The sequence below is a fragment of the Suricata suricatta genome, chromosome 12, assembly GCF_006229205.1.
Source record: "Suricata suricatta isolate VVHF042 chromosome 12, meerkat_22Aug2017_6uvM2_HiC, whole genome shotgun sequence".
Lineage (NCBI taxonomy): Eukaryota > Metazoa > Chordata > Mammalia > Carnivora > Herpestidae > Suricata > Suricata suricatta.
This window is the reverse complement of record NC_043711.1, coordinates 51,049,857-51,068,617: the sequence shown is the minus strand read 5'-3', so window position 1 is coordinate 51,068,617 and position 18,761 is coordinate 51,049,857. Positions and strand designations below refer to the sequence as shown.

At 43.9% G+C, this 18,761-nt stretch overlaps 1 protein-coding gene across 4 annotated transcripts in view; it reads right to left on the bottom strand.

Annotated features, from left to right (window-relative positions):
* The window catches only part of VGLL4 (vestigial like family member 4), a 154,355-nt gene that overhangs the window by 37,265 nt on the left and 98,329 nt on the right, over positions 1 to 18,761 (bottom strand). For all 4 annotated transcript variants that reach the window (XM_029917419.1, XM_029917421.1, XM_029917420.1 and 1 more), the window contains one exon: positions 3,741 to 3,930. In XM_029917419.1, the coding sequence (XP_029773279.1) occupies positions 3,741 to 3,930 (190 nt within the window). The remainder of the gene's footprint in view (positions 1 to 3,740; positions 3,931 to 18,761) is intronic.

The following is an 18,761-nucleotide window of genomic DNA, read 5'->3' as shown; positions in this document are numbered from 1 at the left end:
ATCCTAGAAAAGAATTATTTCTTGACATTTTCATGAGAGGAATCCCAACAGCCGTGCCCCCAGACCTTACTTAATCCACTTTCCTTCTAAGAGACACAGTATCTTTCAACTTCCAAAGAAGACATTCATATTTCTAACACTTTTCTTAGGAGACAAAAATATATATATTTCTCTGAGTCACCATATTAATAAGAAAATTAATGAAGAATTCAAATGACTATAAGGGGTGGAATAGGAACCCAGGAATTCTCAATTTCCAAGTTCCAGAGACATCACTGAGGACACTCTCTTCTCTCCTCCTCCTCCTCCTGGAATGAAATCAGATGAAATTCAGTCCTCTGTAGCTTCCTACTGTGGCTCAGAGACACTTAATCCCCTCCTTTCTACTGGGAAGTATCTCAGTCAGACGGTTATAATGAAATGTAGCCAAGCCTTGCATCTTTGAAACGCTCTTACTAGCTGTCAAAACTGTTTTTCAACAACATTACACTCGATGCCCAGAATTACTGTGATTTCTTTTGTGATAAAATAAACAAAACACATTTTCGCTACACGACATTAACACATTCTCAGAAGATTAAAGGCAAACATCATTTTGTAATCTCCTTAAAGAGACAAATATACTAGACCACTCTTGTCCAATCAGATATCAGTTTGTAATTTATTATAAAAAAAAAAACCTCTCAGGCATTACTAAATAAAAAGGAGGGAACAGGCCACAGCTCCAAGAGGAAACGTTTCATCAAATCAACAACAATAATAAACACCCTACAACATGAAGAAGTAACAGATGCAGCATCTTTCTGATTTGCCTACAAAACTAGTCATTCGGCTCTTAGAAGATACAGAGAAACATTGTTATTATTGCTGAAACAAATAATTATCACAGGTGAACAGTGACACCAGAATGATCATACACTGACCACCTTTCTTCCGCAAGTCCAGGGAAAAATGGCCAACGGGGCTGCTGCTATTTCTATTTTCCTGAAACTCTTCATGATGACAGGCACAGGAAATCGAGCAATTCTATTTACACTTTATTTATAGTGTTCTCACTCTAATTATAACATAGTATAAATTATTTATAGCCATCTATACTTCAAAGTCATATTTGTCACCACCTAAGGAGTTACAAAATCATTTTCTGCTTACACACTGTAATAATAATATTAATAATGACTGAGGCGGTGAGGGGGGCTTCCCATTGGGCCAGCACTGTATTTACAATTATCCCAGGAGGAAACAACTATGATTACTTCCACTGAAAGATAAAAAAGCTGCAAATTTGAGCCCAAGACATTCTGGCTGAAATCCACCATAACAGTATTTTTATCCTCTGTTGCTGTTATCAATATCGGAATAAGTGACATTAATAATAAAAGTAATAGCTGCTGTCACCCGAGTGTTGCACGGCACCAGACTCCTTGCATATGGTGGTTCGTGCTCACAGCAGCCCTCACGTGAACTGATATCAATGCCATTTTACAGGGAAGGATATTGGGCCCAGGTAAATTAAGTGTCCAAGGAAGTGGCAGAAATTGAAATTTAAACCAAGGCATGTTTGCTTACAATACATAACGTTTCAGAGTCACCTCCCCTTTCCTTCCAAAACAAAAATAAAAACAAACCAAAAAACCAAGTGTCTCCTATTTGGGCTTCAGGGAAGAGGACAGCAAAGAAGAAACTCCTGGTAACAAAGGAAGGAACGAACAGCTGAGCGCCGGCATCTGAAGGACCAGCCTCTCCCTCTCTGGGAGAGTGCACTGTTTTGCAGTGCCTTGTTGCTGGATTCCTGATTGCAGCAAATTCCAGGGCTCCAGACTGCAGGCTCAGCCTCTGACTAACACTACAGTGATTTATTTGAGGATAAATACCTCTGTCAGTGTGTCTTATGACTGAACACAACAGTCCAAGCGGGCTGGAATGCATGGAATGCCCAGGGCTGCTGGCGCTGAGGCAGCAGAGGCTGCTGGCGCTACTGGCTACCTCTCACTGCACAAGGTCTCCTCCAATGAGAAAACAGGAACTCTGAGCAGTCATGCTCCTGCCAGAAACAGCAGCATCCTCAGAAATCACAACTGGGGAAGCCAAGCATTTTGAATAATTATGTAACATTAATTCATGCTCCAGAAGGGGGAGAAGAGGAGGATCCTTTTACCTGGATATACAAAGCTACACCTTCTAACAATCAGGCCTATCCCCCCTCCCGCCCCGGCCCCCTCCAAGCTCCCACACTCTGATAGTGCCAAATGGCTCTGCAGTTGCCAGAGCAGACGCTCCGGGCACCTGGTTGGGTGTCTCCAAGTCCTGAAAACATGTGAGCAAACATTCCACCCACTTTGCGGGGCATGCGTAGTAAGAAGAAAGTGCAAAGAGGGACGAGGCGCACTGAGGCAAGCTGTTTTCCTACTGTACATGTGGTAACGCTTCACACATTCAGAGAACTTTCATTTCAAACCCTTTGTTTTACAAGTCAGGAAACGGAGGCCCAGAGAGTCGGAGCAACTCATGTCATAATTATAAACAGTGTTGGTGGCCGAACGGAGGACCGGCTCTCTAACAGCTACAAGAGGCTCTTAGGCCATGAGCAGCACCTCACTGCCAACACAAGAAGCTGTCTTTCCTATTATTTTTGTTTAAAATTTTTTAATATTTTATTTATTTCTGAGACAGAGAGAGACAGAGCATGAGAGGTGGAGGGGCAGAGAGAGAGAGAGAGAGGAGACACAGAATCTGAAGCAGGCTCCAGGCTCCGAGCTGTCTGCACAGAGCCTGACGCGGGTCTCGAACCCACAAAAGTGAGATCATGACCTGAGCTGAAGTTGGAGGCTCAAACGACTGAGCCAGCCACCCCGGCGCCCCTTCGTCTTTCCCACTTTAGGAAGGTCTTACGTTTTTACCGCGAACACACAAGGTGAGAATTAATAGAACTGTGGTCCCCTCTTCTCTGCAGTTTCGCTTTCCCTGGTCAACGGCGGTCTGGAAGCTGACGGTCCTCCTGACATACTGTCAGGAAGTCAACAGCAGCTTAACACTACTTGCCAATGCCTACGCCACTCACCTCACTGCACCTCATTTCATCATCTCACATCATTACAAGAAGAAGGGTGAGCACAGTGCAATAGATATTCTGAGAGAAAGACCACATTCACATACTTTTATTACAATATACGGTTATAACTGTTCTATTACTGATTATCGATAATCTCTTACTGTGCCTAATTTATCAATTAAACTTTCTCATAGGTATGTAAGTCTAAGATAAAACAGGGCACATGCAGGGTTTGGTGCATCTGCGTGTCAGGCATCTGTGGGGAGTCTCGGAACATACACCCCGCAGATAACAGGGACTACCATACTTTTTCATGTGCAATTCTAGACTCCCAAGCAAAACATTTTACATAAGCCTGTTTGGGTGCTACCCTTTCCTTCCATTCCCCAGCCCAGAAGACATTCACCAAAGATCAATTCTCCTAACAACCAGCATTTGGTACAGGCAAGACGAGGCAGTCCTCAGCCACCCACCCCCGAGATGCTGGAAGAGAAAGCTAGCACCCACGGGAGCACGCACAGTGTGGTCCGTAGGAAAGAAAGAAGATGGCGCCGCCCCACAAGTTACTGGAATCGGTTCCTCTCCCGCCTGGCGGGTTAGCATCACTCATCCTTCACCTCACAGCTGGCACGAAGCTGCCAGGGAAGCCAACACCAGAAGACCCCCGCTTCAGAAAGAGGAAACTTACAGATGGGGGTTGAAGATGCGACTCATCTTGGAAGCATGGTCATTTTCACAGTCCAGGCCATCATCCCCTGGCTCCACGCTGAACTTCCTCTTGCTGGGACTGATGGGCGGTGGGCCTGTGCGGTGGCTGCCAAGGGCGGACGCCACAGGGAGGGTCTGCATCCTGGGTTCTCCTCTGAGAGCAGCTTCACCTATGCAGAGAGAGAGGGTGTCGTCACGGAGCAGAAGAAACGCCCCCTCCGCGGCACCCTGCTTCCCCGCCCGCCCCCTGCAAAACAACTCCCCGTGGAAAGTTTTGGCAACAGGACAGGCTGCCTGCCATTCTCAGAACATGGCCTGAGTACCAGGTTAGCTGCCAAGCACAAGACATTTTGCATAAATGTGGTTTTCTACACAGTAACTCATTCCCATCCCCCAGCTTTACTGAGATGGAAGTGGCACACCGCGGTTGAAGGTATACCATAAGCATGGCCCTTCATTAAATGTTAAAATGTATATACTGCTAACCCCTCCGTCATGTCACATAATGACCACTTCTTCAATAACTCTTTAGGGTACAGCTTAAAATTAAAAGTAACAAATAAAGTAACAGAGGGATAAAAGTATTGACTACAAACCATCTCAAAAGTTCATTTAAAACAATAAAGGTCTTTCAACTCCATACCTGTAAAAGAATGACCTAACAGAGGATTCATTAGAACCCAACCAGAAACTCACTTTTCTCACCGGTTACATTTTATTACAGTTTGGGGACATTATTTTTTTCTTGAGAATGAGGAAAATTTATGGGTTCATAATTCACATTTTTTGCCCCAAAAGAAAAACACATTGTTTAATGAAAAATAAACATTTCTTTCTTACAGCATGCTAAAAATGGCACATTAAGTGTGTTTTGGCTATTATCGGCCCAAAGTTCCTACATATGATTTGTCATGAGTTTAACGCACAGGTGCAGTTCTCGAACATTTTCAAAGCCGAACACTCAAGTGAGAAATCACATTGTGATTGGACTCCAAATCTTGCTGTTTCTCATTCCTGTAATTTAAAAGGCTTTGTACTAGGCAATAACTTTGTGCTTCATTATTCATTAAAACAAGCATGGCCCTTTATTATAATAAAGGTTTTGCATCCTCTAAAGTTTATAAACAAGAGTAATAATGACTTTAAGAGAAAACTTGAAGTTTTCTAAGTCATATGGGGGAGGAACCTAAACTTTTCACAAATAATAACCCTTTTGTTGTGCTATTTTTATTGGTCTCTAAGGCCTGACCAATTTTGTTTCCACTTGGTCACAATTTGTGAGAAATATTAGAATAAAGTCAACTTCCTGTGAGACCTTGCGGCACCTGAGACAGGAAATCTTTGTTTGCCACCACTCCTTTTTGTGTCATCACAGATGCGTGCACCGTCTTAACACTCAGCTGTTTCATACACATATGACAAATATGGTTTTGTTAGGGAAAGGACTGAGGGAAAAACCTCCTGAATGTTTACCAGGAAAAATAAAACTTTTGCCAATTGAGTCAGCAAGATATAAACTCACAAATATATGGTGACCCCATAGTACACCTCCAGGCAGGATTTCTTTTAGGAATTTTGGCCCCAAAGCAAACTGGAACTTTCCATTTTAAAGAAATAGCTAAAAACAGGCCAAACGCTGGCCTGCCACATTCAGACATTCAGCAGGATTCTTCTGGTTCTCCTCTATTTCCTATCTAATGCATTTTTGACTGAAAAGAGCAAGCAAACAGGGGAGCCAGGGTAGCTGGATTGGCTGAGCATCCACTCTTGATTTTGGCTCATCAGATCATGATCCCAAGGTCATGAGACTGAGTCCCACATCAGGCTCTGCACTAAGTGTGGAGTCTGCTTAAGATTTTCTCTCTCCCTCTTCCCCTCTGCCTCTCTCTCCATTTTGTGCTTGCTCTCTCCCTAAAAAATAAAATAAAAAATTTTAAAAAGCAAACAAAAAACCCATGCTAATATTTGTATTGTGACAAATCAGAAAATATTCTTTCCCAATATGCCCCTTTCTCTCGTACCCTCCTCCTCCACAGAAAGGGAAGAGGGAATTTCCAGTATAAAAGGTCAGTAGCCCAGCTAACTTTCGGAGCAGCCCTGATGATAACCCCCAGGAACTCTCCAACCGAGTCTCCTCAACACGGCACAGAGCCACCACACCCCGCACCCTGTGTGTCTCTACATCCTTGGCAGGGGCTTGTGGGTATGAGGAGAACTCTGGCTTTGTGTGGACTCCTGGACTTTGGGAACTACATTCGTTATCCGATGCCAGATGTGTAACAACAGCAGTTGCCACGGAAACTGCCACCACAGCAACAAATTCAAATCCCTCCAAAAAAAGAAGAGTCACTCCTCTCAACACGAGCATACATGCTAAGCCAAAAGCAAAACTCCTGGAATAAGAACAATGTTCCTACTCCACTCCCCAATTTCCATCCTAATATAAGCTTGTTGGCAGTCTACATTCATCAAATGCACACACTGCTTATCTTTAAGACTGAAATCACTGGTGTCTGTCAGAGAGAGTAGAAGGTCCGCAGGACTCCTTTGAAAATCCTGGGATTTCTAACCTGGAAAGTGAAGTACCCACAGGTTGGCTCTTTCCCCCCACCCCCAGGGGCTGTGATGAAACTCTACCAAACCCCCTATAGACAATGGGGACTTGCATGTCGTTAGTGCTAGAAGGGGCCTTGCACACTGGGACTCCTCACTGGACTGAGAAAACCGTGTGTCCAGACATGTGGGGACCTACCCAGGGGTAAGAGGTTTAGTGTAAACAAGCCCGATGCCCTCTGCCTATCAGAGTGACGTCCCCTTGTAAACACCACGCAAGGTCCATGTGTGGTTTGGAGCAAAGGAACTGAGGGGAGAAGGAAGGAGTCCGCAGAAATGCAGAAACAGGTCTGGTTAGTTACACACCTCCATTCATCTCTGGGCCTCCACTCAAGGACCCCAGTCCAACTCCTTGTATTCCAAAGTAGGATTTGCTACTACTATTGTGTAAGGGACAAGGAAGCTTCAAATTATTTCAGTAACATTGAGGACACACAGCCTGAGAGTCAAGACACTGGCAGGACGCCGCCACTTTATTTAGGACCAGGAGAGTATGGGCGCACACTTCCCTCTAAGTCCTGCCTACAACACGGGGAATGGACCAGCTAACACCTGACCCTCCTGCGGCCCTCAGAACCCAGCTCTGATCCACAGCCCTGCAATCGACCAAGTACCAACCTGCCAACACCTACTAAGCAGTTCCTCCTTCTTTAACACCGAACCAAGGCAGCAAAAGGCAAAGAGCATGGGTCTCAGGTGCCCTACGTTTAAAAAACTAAAAAGTGAACCCATGGTTAAATAAACTCGGAAACCACGAGATTAAACCATTTTCACAAAAGTTTCCTCACTACGGGCCTTCCTGTCCTCAAAAGCACCTATCTGTCTCCAAGTCAGAAACACGGCTGTGCTGATTTCAGCCCCTCCCACACCTGCATCATCCTACACATTTCTATAAACACAGTCTTCCACAGCAGGTCAACCCATGTGACCCAAACAGCTGGGGACTTGCCAGTGGCTGGTGAGGTGCCCTCCACACTGCTTCTGCACTGATAACCAACAAGGGGTCCCACGGCCTTCCCGGCCTTTGCTCCCGGTGTCCCCCTTCTGTAAGCTCTGGAAATGTCAGAGCCCTAGAGGTTAACCTAGACTGGACACCACAGCAGAGAGATCTCACTCTAACCCGAGGGCCTTTATTTGGCTTCTTCCAACGGCCTTCCAAAGGCCACTTAAAATGCCTCCTCCTTCAGGTTGTCTTCCTTGACTCCTCAATCTAAAAGCTAGCTATTCTTGGGTTGAGCATTCGACTCTTGATTTCAGTTTCCTCCAGTCATGATCCCAGGGTTGTCAACTGAGCATGGAGTTTGCTTAAAATTCTCTCTCTCCCCCTCCCTCCCTCCCTCTCTCTCCCTATACCCCCTTCTGGCTCTCACATGCGCGCGCGCACACACACACTTTTCTCTCTCTCTCTAAAACAAAAATTAAGTCATTTCTTCTTCTGAATACCCAGAGAAATTTATCCCTATGATATTTCCCTTCCTACCTTGTTTTGTGCTCTTTGAAGCAAGGGACACTTAATTCATTTTATGCACTCAAGAATGCAGAGCACAATACCTTCCACATAGTAAAATGGATGGTAAACACTGACTGAATAAATAAATGAGGCAGGGCAATGGGGTGCCCAGGTGAGAAAGTTATAGCACATGTTACAGCAAAGGTGCCACAGAATAAGGAATTTTAGAAGTTCTAGTTAAGAATATATTTATACTCAGAACTCAACAAAAAAGAGTTCAATTTAAAAACAGGAAAAGAAGGGCACCAGGGTGGCTCAGTCGGTTAAGTTTCCAACTTCAGCTCAGGTCATGATCTCCCAGTTTGCAGGTTTGGGCTCCATGTTGGACTCAGCATATGCTGACAGTTTAGAGCCTGGAGCCTGATTTGGATACTGTGTCTCCACTCTTTCTGCCCTTCCCTCCACCTGCACTCTGTCCCTCTCTCAAAAACAAATAAAACATTAAAAAAAGTTTTTAAATAAAAATAGGAAAAGATCTATGGGGCGCCTGCGGGACTCAGTCGGCGAGTGTTTGACTTTGGCGTATGTCATGATCTCGCAGTTGATGAGTTCAAGCCTGTGTCAGGAACTGTGCTGACAGCTCAGAGCCTAGAGCCTGCTTCAGATTCTGTGACTCCCTCGCTCTCTGCCCCTCCCCCACTCATGCTCTGTCTCAGTCTCAAAATTAAATAAACATTAAAAAATTTAAAAATTAAAATAGGAAAAGATCTAAATAGACATTTCTCAAAGAAAGATACACAAACAGCCAACACACAAAAGAAAGATGTCTAACATCACGAGCCATCACAAATAAAATCCACAGTGAGATTCCACATACACACACTAGGAGAGCTAATCAAAAGACAGAAAATAACAAGTGTTGACAAGGATGTGGGGACTTTGGGACCTTTGTGCACTGCTAGTACGAACGTAAAATGGTGCAACTCCCAAGGAAAACAATTTTGGGCAGTTCCTCAAAAGGTTAAACATAGCGGTACGGTATGTTTATCCAGCAATTCTGCTCTGAGGCATATAACCAGGAGAAATTACAACATATATTCATATAAACGTATACAGTAACGTTCATAGCAGCATTATTCATAATAGCCCAAACCCCAAATGTCCACCAACTGACAGATGGGTACAGAAAACATGGGGTCTATCCATGAGGTGGAACATTATTCAGCCACAAAAAGCAATGAAGTACTGATTCATGTTATGACATGAAAGAACCTAAAAAACAGTATGCTCAGTGAAGGCAGCCATACCTAAAAGGCTGATACTGTTTGATTTCATTTATATGAAAAGGCAAATATAAAGAGACAAAAAATAGATGAGTGATTTCTGGGGGCTGGGAGAAGGAGCAATGGGAAGTGACTGCCAGGGAGTGAAGGGTTTCTTATGGGGGTGATGAAAATGTTCTAACATGAAGGGGAGGGGGGCGCCTGGGTGGCTCAATCGGTTAAGCAATCTGACTTCAGCTCAGGTCATGACCTCACAGTTGACAGGTTCAGGCCCCGCATCGGGCTCTGTGCTGACAGCTCAGAGCCTGGAGCCTGCTTCTGATTCTGTGTCTCCTCTCTCTCTCTGCCCCTCCCCTGTGCACGCACGCACTTGCTCTCTCTCTCTCTCTCAAAAATAAACATTTAAAAAATGTTCTAAAATGGATTGTGGTGAAGGTTGCACAACTCTGTGAATATACTCAAAATCTCTGGGGTGTATACATTCAGTGGGTGAATTGTATTGCTGTGAATATCTCAATAAAGCTGTTACCCTCACCCCTAAAAAATAAAAATATATATGTAAGTAGATGATAAAAGATGCCAGTATCATTAGTTCCTTTTCTACCTCAAGGTTCTCATACTGAACTGTTAAATGAGAACAAGCATCCATTAATTCTCCCTGGAATGAAAATAAGCCTTGTGTTGTTACAGCTACATGTAGCTCTCTCCGATGTTAACTCTGGGTAATATTTTAAAATACTATTCAGTTAAACAAAAGCAGGTTAGGTAGGTACTTGGATTCATCAGGGTTCTATTAAGGTCCAGCTCAGCTTTTACCCAGACTATGTTGTGTGTGAGCACCCTTGTATGCCAAGGCCTGTGCAAAGTACTGTCTGAAAAGCAAATGACATAACAGACTCTGACCACAAGCAGGGGAGGAAAAGAATACACAACAAAAGGAACTTAATCTGAGGCGTAAAAGACTCTTTGCGCTTGAACTAACATAGATTCTAAATTTCACCATGGTTCGGTAATTGAAAAGAGAGACAAGATTATCATTTTCAGAAATAAATAAGAGAAAGGAGATCTGAGAAACCCGTGTTTTAAGTTTCTCAAGCTCTCACTACGATTGTCAACTTAAAAAGAAAATTCTGATTGTAACAAAAGGAACTGAGTTTTAAAATGCATTTGGCCCCTTTATATAGGGATGGGTTACTCAGAAAATGCCCAACACACAAGCAAAGATTACATGGCTGCTGTTCTCTCAGTCCTGGTGGCAGTTCTAATGTAGGGATCGAAAATATTCCTTAAATATGTCTTCCAGCTTAAGATGAGCGAAGATTTCTGGCCTAATATTTCACAAGAATCAGCATCTATTGTTTCAATGGAAGAAAACCAAGTTGAGCAAAAAGATAAAATTGCTTAGCTTTATGATGTGCCATATGATGATTCTGGTGAGATATTAGAAGAAAATTCTAATTTTCTGTTTTCCAGTCAGAAGAAGGTAGGGGGTAAGCAAGGCAAGGGGACAAGACCCAGAGACATGTGGCCTAGTTTCAGAATCCTGCGCAGATTCTAAGACTCTTCGTTTCCTATATTTTAATATAGCTGAGCTTAAAAGTTTGTCTTACATTTGACTGCCATATTTTCATAAGCAAGATAGTTTCTTTCTCAGTGGGACATGAAATAATGGTTGGTCTTAGACTGGATGTAGGATGGAACCAGCCTGGAGGGCCTTCAGAACAGCACTGGTCTCAGTAGCCTGCTTCTTCATTTGTAAGATTAGGCAGTTTGATTATACCACCTTCCTGGCCTAACTTTTGCTCTAAATGTCTTCTCCATTCTACACCATGTCCACCTGCTGAAGTTAAGGCATATTTTTGTTGCCTATGAAGAAATACTAACTTTTACAGGACACACCTTCCACAATAGGAGAAAACAGTGATTCACTCAACTACATATTCTTAATTAATTTACCTCATCCTTAGAAGGAATGTGATTAAAAATAGAGGACACTTCTAATACTCCATGTTTCAACTTCACTCACGTATTCAATACCCTAAGAACGTTATCGTTAGGACACTGAAACTGGAAATAAATATAATCTGGTGCACAAAATGCTGATTTGACTTTCATACAATGGAATGATGAAGGCCAACGCCTTCCACATGGAGGTGAGGCAACTAGTTTGGTGCCAAGGCCGTAAGGGATTCCAGGGAAAAACAGAAGCAGCTTCAGAACCCGGGTTCCGTGGCTCCTGGTCACCACACCACTTCACCAGCTCAGTGGGCCAACTGCCACACAAGCCTTTGTGACTGCATCCAAGGCTGTGCATGCCTCACCAGTAATTCATCAAAATCATGGTATTGATTGTCATTTTATGGAGATCAGTCCAACAGCACAAGGCTGAAATGACAGTGTCTTTGTGATTACAGAGAGGGGGGAAGGTACAAGTGTACTTTAAAAAGTTATCTTGCCCTTACCCTCAAAAAGGGCAGATTTTTAGGGCACCTGAGTGGCTCAGGTCATGATTTTGTGATTTTTGAGTTCAAACCTCACTTCAGGCTCTGTGCTGACAGCTCAGTGCCTGCTTCAGATTCTGGGTTTCTCTGCCCCTCCCCTGCTCTCACACACACACACACACACACACACACACACACACACACACACACACTCTCTCTCTCTCTCAAAAATAAACTAACATTAAAAAAATGTATTTAAAAAAAGGGAAGGCAGATTTTCCACAAAAATCTATATTGCCTTCCATACTCAAAACCTTCCTTTCGCCAGTGTTTAAGACTGTAGAGGTTGTACTCCCCTCCCCATCCTTTTTATCATGTTTGAACCTAAATCAAAGAAGGAAAACCCCAGCTCTGTTCCCCCCCCCCCCCCCCCCCCCCCCCCCCCCCCCCCCCCCCCCCCCCGCCCCCAGCAAAAACCTCTCGGCTACATGGAGCCGTCTCCTGTCCGACCACAGCCCAGGGTGAGCAGACTGACATCACCCTCCTGGCCAGAGACACCCAGATAAAACTGCTCTCGCCTCACGCCCAGGACCGTGCAGGGCAGCGGCCCCATGGGTTCAGTTTCTCTCAAATAATACTTCTTTGTCTCGGGGACCGCAGCTGGGAGAAGACAGTGAAGCCGAACTCTCTCCCACAGTTGGGCTGGTGGCTCTCCCCATCCTGCTTCCCTTTTTGCTCTTTTGAGAGGAGGGCCATTAGGCAACATGACCAAAGCAAGCGGGGCGAGCCAGCAGAGATAAAAGCCGTGACATAGTGTCTGCCAGCCGGGCGACGCTCCACGGCCATGACCGTACCCCGTGCCCCCACCACTGGCCCCCCGCCCCTCTTGGCGGCCGGAGCCACAGCCGGAGGCCTGCAGAGCCCCATCCCACATCTGGAGGCCAAACCTCAGCCAACGTTTTCTCCAGTGCAGCCAGCCCAGACCCCCAGTGGAGCATCATTTGAGCTGCTCTGGGCTTTTCTTTAGAGCAACAAGGAGACTGTTGAGAAAAGAAGAAAAAAAAAAACAAAAAAAACAACCCTTACAGTATATAGTATATTGCTGACTGCTGATATTATAATTAAGGATTAAAATGTGACGCTGCAACATTGCCTTCGTAATCAGAATTTCAAATAACCCTGTAAATGTTACACTTTGTCAGGGGTTTCTTATGTCAGCATGGTTTATTTTTAAAGCATTTAAGGATATGAGTATTCCGGTTTTTCCTTACTATGGTCCTCTAACGGAAGAAGGCAAGAACAGTTCCCTAACTGTGCGAAGGGGACTCATGTTTCAAGAACTGAGTGAACTGCTTACGTCTCAGAGCTGATCCGCAGAAGAGCTGGGAGGGGAAGCCAGGCATCCAAATCCCCATTGTCATATTCTTCTTAGCTGTGCGGGATGCTTTACAGGTTAAGGAAAAGAAGCGGGAAGAAGACAGGAAAAAGGGAGAGTGTCTGCAACTCAGCAAGCCTGGCCGGTGCCTGCTCCCAGACCAAGCCCGTGCGGCTGGGGCCTCAGGGTGGAGGACTCCTGTCCACGACTCTTAGCGGTTTGCTCCTGTTTATTATTTTACTTTACTTTATTGTATTGTATTTTAGAGAGAGAGAGCGAGGGAGGGAGGGAGAGGGGCAGGCATGAGTTGGGGTAAGGAGTGAGGGGGAGGGACAGGGCAGGAGAGGGAGGGAGGGAGGGAGAGGGGGAGGGAATCTTAGGCAGGCTCCATGCTCAGCAAGGAGCCCAACCCAGGCAGGGCTCAATCTCTAGACCCTGGGATCATGACCTGAGACAAAATCAAGACTGGGACACTCAAAGGACTGAGTCATCCAACCGCCCCTACAATCCTTAACGGTTTTAAACATCTGTAATTCCATGGGGATTAGAGCAGAAAGAGAAAAAAAAGAAAAGAAAAACAACCCTAGAGGAATAGTAAAATGTCTGGAATTCTCAACCTCCATTCTGAATAGACAATAAAATGTTTATAAAGGTTAATCTAAGTATCAAAAAGTACGAAGTAACTGAAGATATATCAAAGTCAATTAAAAATGACTATATTCACACCCATATGCTGCTATTCATTTAAACAAGTTTTAAACCACTTAAAATATTTTGTTGTGTTTGGTGTTTAAAAAAAATCCCTGCAATCTCATTTACTGTACTGAATTCAATTGACAAGTTAACTGTACCTTCTTCACGGACTATGCAATACTGTAACCTCGGCAAAATTACCACAAAGTAAGAGAACGGAAATTAACGGCTTAGGATACGTATCCCCTCAGCCCAGAGAAAACTTCAGGTATCTAACAATGACATAATTAGGGAAGATCAGCAGATCGCAGTTCCACGTTGGGTTTTCGCTTCGTAAATCATAACTGGGACTCAAAAAGCTCAAACAATTGTCCACGTCCTTGGTTTCCTGAGCCAGGCCAATGACCACACCAGCTTCTATTCTTGGTCCTCCAAACCCGGACCATGGCTCTGACAGAGCTGCAGGGAATTCAGAGTCAATCAGGAAACTGAGTTTCATATTGTGAGCCCCACTTCCCTGAACCGGTGAGGCCGGAAGGGCTGTGTCTGCCCGGATATTAGAACATCGATACAATGTGTCACGTGTCCTCACAAATCCCCGTCTGAGGTCCTGGCACCAATGCATGATCCTGCAGAGGCAGCTCAAGAACTTTTCAGTGCCAGGCACACAGAACCCTCCTAAACAGAAAAGGCACCCAGGCGCCCCGAAGTAAATTTTTACAGGTGGTATTAGAATGAGGCTCCATTTCCTCCTTGGTAGAGCTCATAGATGCTTCTTAGAAGGAATCACTGAACAGAGTGAAACAAAAAAGGCTTCTTCTAACCTCTTCAACAGTTGAGCAGCCTCTTAAGGGTCTTGCATTAAAATAGAGAAATTAAGCTGTGGGAAAATGGTAAACCTAAGTGGGTAATGTGAGTAAAAACACCCAAAGAAACACTCTCATTAAGCCCTTCAGAGTGTGAAAGGTTAAACATCAAAGGTAATATGTATTTGCATTTTTAAGGCATTCTTTACTTGAAGGGAATTCTGGAGGGTTTGGCTGGAGTGGGAGCTCTGGAAGTAGAATCAGTCACTGACCACTGAAGGAAGGGGGGGAAAAAAAAAAGACAATTTTGGGACTGAAAGGTAAGACTGGAAAATTAAACATTGCTTCCTCTGATTTCCCACAATCTCATGGAATGGACTCATCACAGTCTGCTTATAGAAGGAAAAGTTTACTCATTCCAGCTGTTTGCAACACCATGCATGTGGCCAGAAGTATCTGGCTTCTCTCTGTACCCCTGACCACCCTAGCCACGTGCAGAGAAACTCAACAGAAGTGGGCTTTGGAATCAGACTTAGGTATGATCTTGGCAAGGTCTGTTCACCTCTCTTGACTCCCCATTTCACCATCTACCTTGAGGGACTGTTGTGAGAATCACTAAAAATTTACAGAAAGTTCCCAGTCCAGAGGAGGCCATGTATTATACTATGGGTTTAATTTCATCAGTTGACTTTCCCACTGACAGGATGAGATGGTGGAGGAAAAGGAGACTTCTCCAAACGCCACTCTCACTGTTTGTGACAGTTCCTCTCCTACCATCAAGTTAGCACATACAGTTGCCACTAACTAACTAGAAGGTCAGGAGGCAGTGGCGAGGAGCACGGGAGTGGGAGTGCTCCCCATCTGCTCCAGGGGGAGCCAGCAGGTGATCCTGGGGCAGCAACCCGACTGCCTAGGACTGTTTTCATGTGTGTGGAAACGCCCACATGAACCTACACGTAGGCCCTGAGCTATTTCAAAGATTAAACAAGAAACCTGGCAGGGCGCCTAGCACATAATTGGTGCTCAGTAAAAAGCACCTCTTCCTTCCCAGTCACAGTCTCAACTCAGTTATGCTTGCTTCCATGCCCATCTCTCCCCGTTAGGTGCATTCAGAATTCCTCTGGGCCAATTCATACTCATCTCCACTTTCAAAACCCAACCCAGAGCACCCTGCCACCCCCAGCTCCAGGACTATCTCTTCTGACACCCTCTGGTAGGGCTCACCAACACGGCAGTCCTGAGTGACATCCCAGTAGTGCCTGCCTCCAACTCAAAAGCTACAGATTTTTTTTAAAGTTTATTTTTGAGAGGGAGGGAGGGAGGGAGGGAGGGAGAGAGAGAGAGAGAGAGAGAGAGAGAGAGAGAAATATCCCAAGCAGGTTCTGTGCTGTCAGCACAGAGCCCAACACAGACTCAGTCCCATAAACTGTGAGATTATGACCTGAGCTGAAATCGAGAGTTGGACGCCTAAGCCACCCAAGGGTCCCCCAAGAGCTACAGATTTTTGAGCAATACCATCGTGTTTGTTATGGTCTCTAAAGATAAATAGGCAATCTTGTTCTCTGCAATATATACTCATCCAGACCCTGAGGAGTAAGGAGAGGCTCGGAGGAATCAATACAAAATTCTTACACAAACTGGCATATGGACTACTGAAGGTCACATACAGGCCTATCTATTCCAAACATGAAATCTCATCAGCTCCAAACTCCGCCAACAGTACTGAAGTAGGCAGGCAGCTAGGAGGTAACAAATATCCTAAGTCAAATATCTCAGAAAGGTGTTCCGCTATCCCACAGATATGCATTAACTCACTATATTACTTACCATGAAACATGCTGGTTTCAGAAGCCACTGAGTGAAATCTTCCAAGGATTAAAATAGAATACAAAGTTCAAATACTGAGAGAGTGACAGTAACATTAACAACTCAGGCACAGACATAATTCAAGTGCCTAATAACCATGAAGACTGTAATCAAATGAGCCACTTAAAGTAACACTCTGTGGATTTTATCACTGCACGAGTTAAGTACAGGAGTAATTTTTTTCCAACTTTTTATTTTAAATAAATGTTAGGGGGTGCCTGGGTGGCTCAGTCGGTTAAGCATCGGCTTCGGCTCAGGTCACGATCTCACGGTTTGTTGGGTTCCAGCCCCACGTCAGGCTCTGTGCTGACAGCTAGCTCAGAGCTGGAGTCTGCTTCAGATTCTGTGTCTCCCTCTCTCTCTGACCCTCCCCTGCTCACACTGTTTCTCTCTCTCTCTCAAAAATAAATAAAAAACACAAACAAAAAAAAATTTTAATAAAAAATTTTTAAAAATGTTAGGCTACTGAAAGTTGAATGAACAATATCCCACTCCCTACAACTAGATTCGCCTAGGGTAAGCATCTTGTTAGTGTTTTATCTATACTAATTTTTTAATTTTTTATGTCTTTATTTTATTTTGAGAGAGAGAAGCGAAGAGCAAGTGGGGGAGGGGCAGAGAGAGAGGGAGACACAGAATCAGAAGCAGGCCCCAGGCTCTGAGCTGTCAGCACAGAGCCCAACACAGGGTTTGAACCCATGGACCATGAGATCATGAGCTGAGCTGAAGCCAGACGCTCAACCATCTGAGCCACCCAGGCGCCCCACTTTTTTTTTTTGCTCTAACTGCTATAATCTTTTAAAGTAACCTGTAAGGGGCGCCTGGGTGGCTCAGTCAATTAAGCATCTGACTCTTGATTTCAGCCGAGGTCCATGATCTCACGAGGAGTTCGAGCCCCACAACTGGCTCTACGCTGACAGTGCAGAGCCTGCATGGGATTCTCTCTCGCCTCTTTCTCTGCCCCTCCCATGCTCTTTCTCTCTCCCTCAAGATAAATAAGTAAACCAAAAAAAAAAAAAAAAAAGTATAATAATAATAATAATAATCGAGGATCGCAAAGACCTTTTGATTAAACAGACTATACCTATCAATAATTACAATAGGAATTAAAATGAAGGGTTCAAATATTAATGTGAAGATAAAAATAAATTTAGTACATCAAAAAAAGCAGCAGTAGCTCTAGACATTTTGTAGAAGGAAGGCATTAATTCTAGCTCTAACCATCAAGACTAGGATTTGAGAAGTAGATAGGATTTGGACACTTGATATACCGGGTATGAGCATTCCAGGAGGGGACAGCGCTTAAGTAAATAGAGCAAGGTGAGGTCACGTGTGTGCGCATGTGCCCAAGGCCAATCTAAATGGTACAAAGAGCTCATTCCTTCTAGTAGTGAAGAGTTGAAGCTAAATAGATGGGTCAGATAACACAGAATGTTTAAACCTAGTATGACAAGCAACTGATAGGGGCCACGTAAGTATTGACGCGGCAAAGGCAAACCTTCAGACGCTATGCTGACGACTTCTGGGATGCACACACCTGAGCGTGGGGACAGGGCAGTGACGCACGTGTAAGGAATGGGGTCAAAAATGTTCACCTCTATGCGGGTAGTGAAGAGGCAAGTCCAAGAGACACTTTAAGGAAAGATCTTTATAAACTGAGAAACCATGCAAACTGGAAAAGCTGAACACTATACTCTTTTCTATCTTATCAAGATAAAAAAAGAAAAATTGGGGCGCCTGGGTGGCTCAGTTAAGTGTCCAAGTGTCCGACTTCGGCTCAGGTCATGATTCCCGATTGTGAGTTCCAGCCCTGCGTCAGGCTCTGTGCTGACAGCATGGAGCCTGGAGCCTGCTTCAGATTCTGTGTCTCCTCCTCTCTCTGGCCCTCTCCCACTTCTGCTCTGTCTCTCTCTGCCTCTCAAAAATGAATAAATGTTAAAAACAAATTTTTTTAAACAAAAGAAGAAAAATAAAGATTGACTTAGCAGTGTAAGTCTTTATTTTAGGTTCTCCAGAGTGATCTAACAAAGGCTAATTAGCTTTATACATCCACATTTTTGTTATGACATTTTAAATATTCTAATGGAATTATTTTTATTGCTGGAGAAAAAATTCAGTATGCCAAAACTCATTTTCTTTAAATAAAATACATATGTCTATTGTTTTAATTGCAGGAGGTATGCTAAAATTTTCCAACTGTCCATGAATAAATAAACAAAATTCATTTCACAGGTATTTCCCGGGTAACATCTGAGTTGTGAAGAACAAATATCAAGTATCTCAATAATACACACTTAGAAAAATTCTTAACAGTGATTTAAAACAGACTCAAATAATGGAAACCAATTTGACAATAAGTTATATTTTTTAAAAAGTACCAAAACCACAAAAACTAAATAAAATAAAAAAACAGACTAAAAATGAAATCTACCCCATGCTGTAATAAACCAACTCTAAACAATTACAATATAACA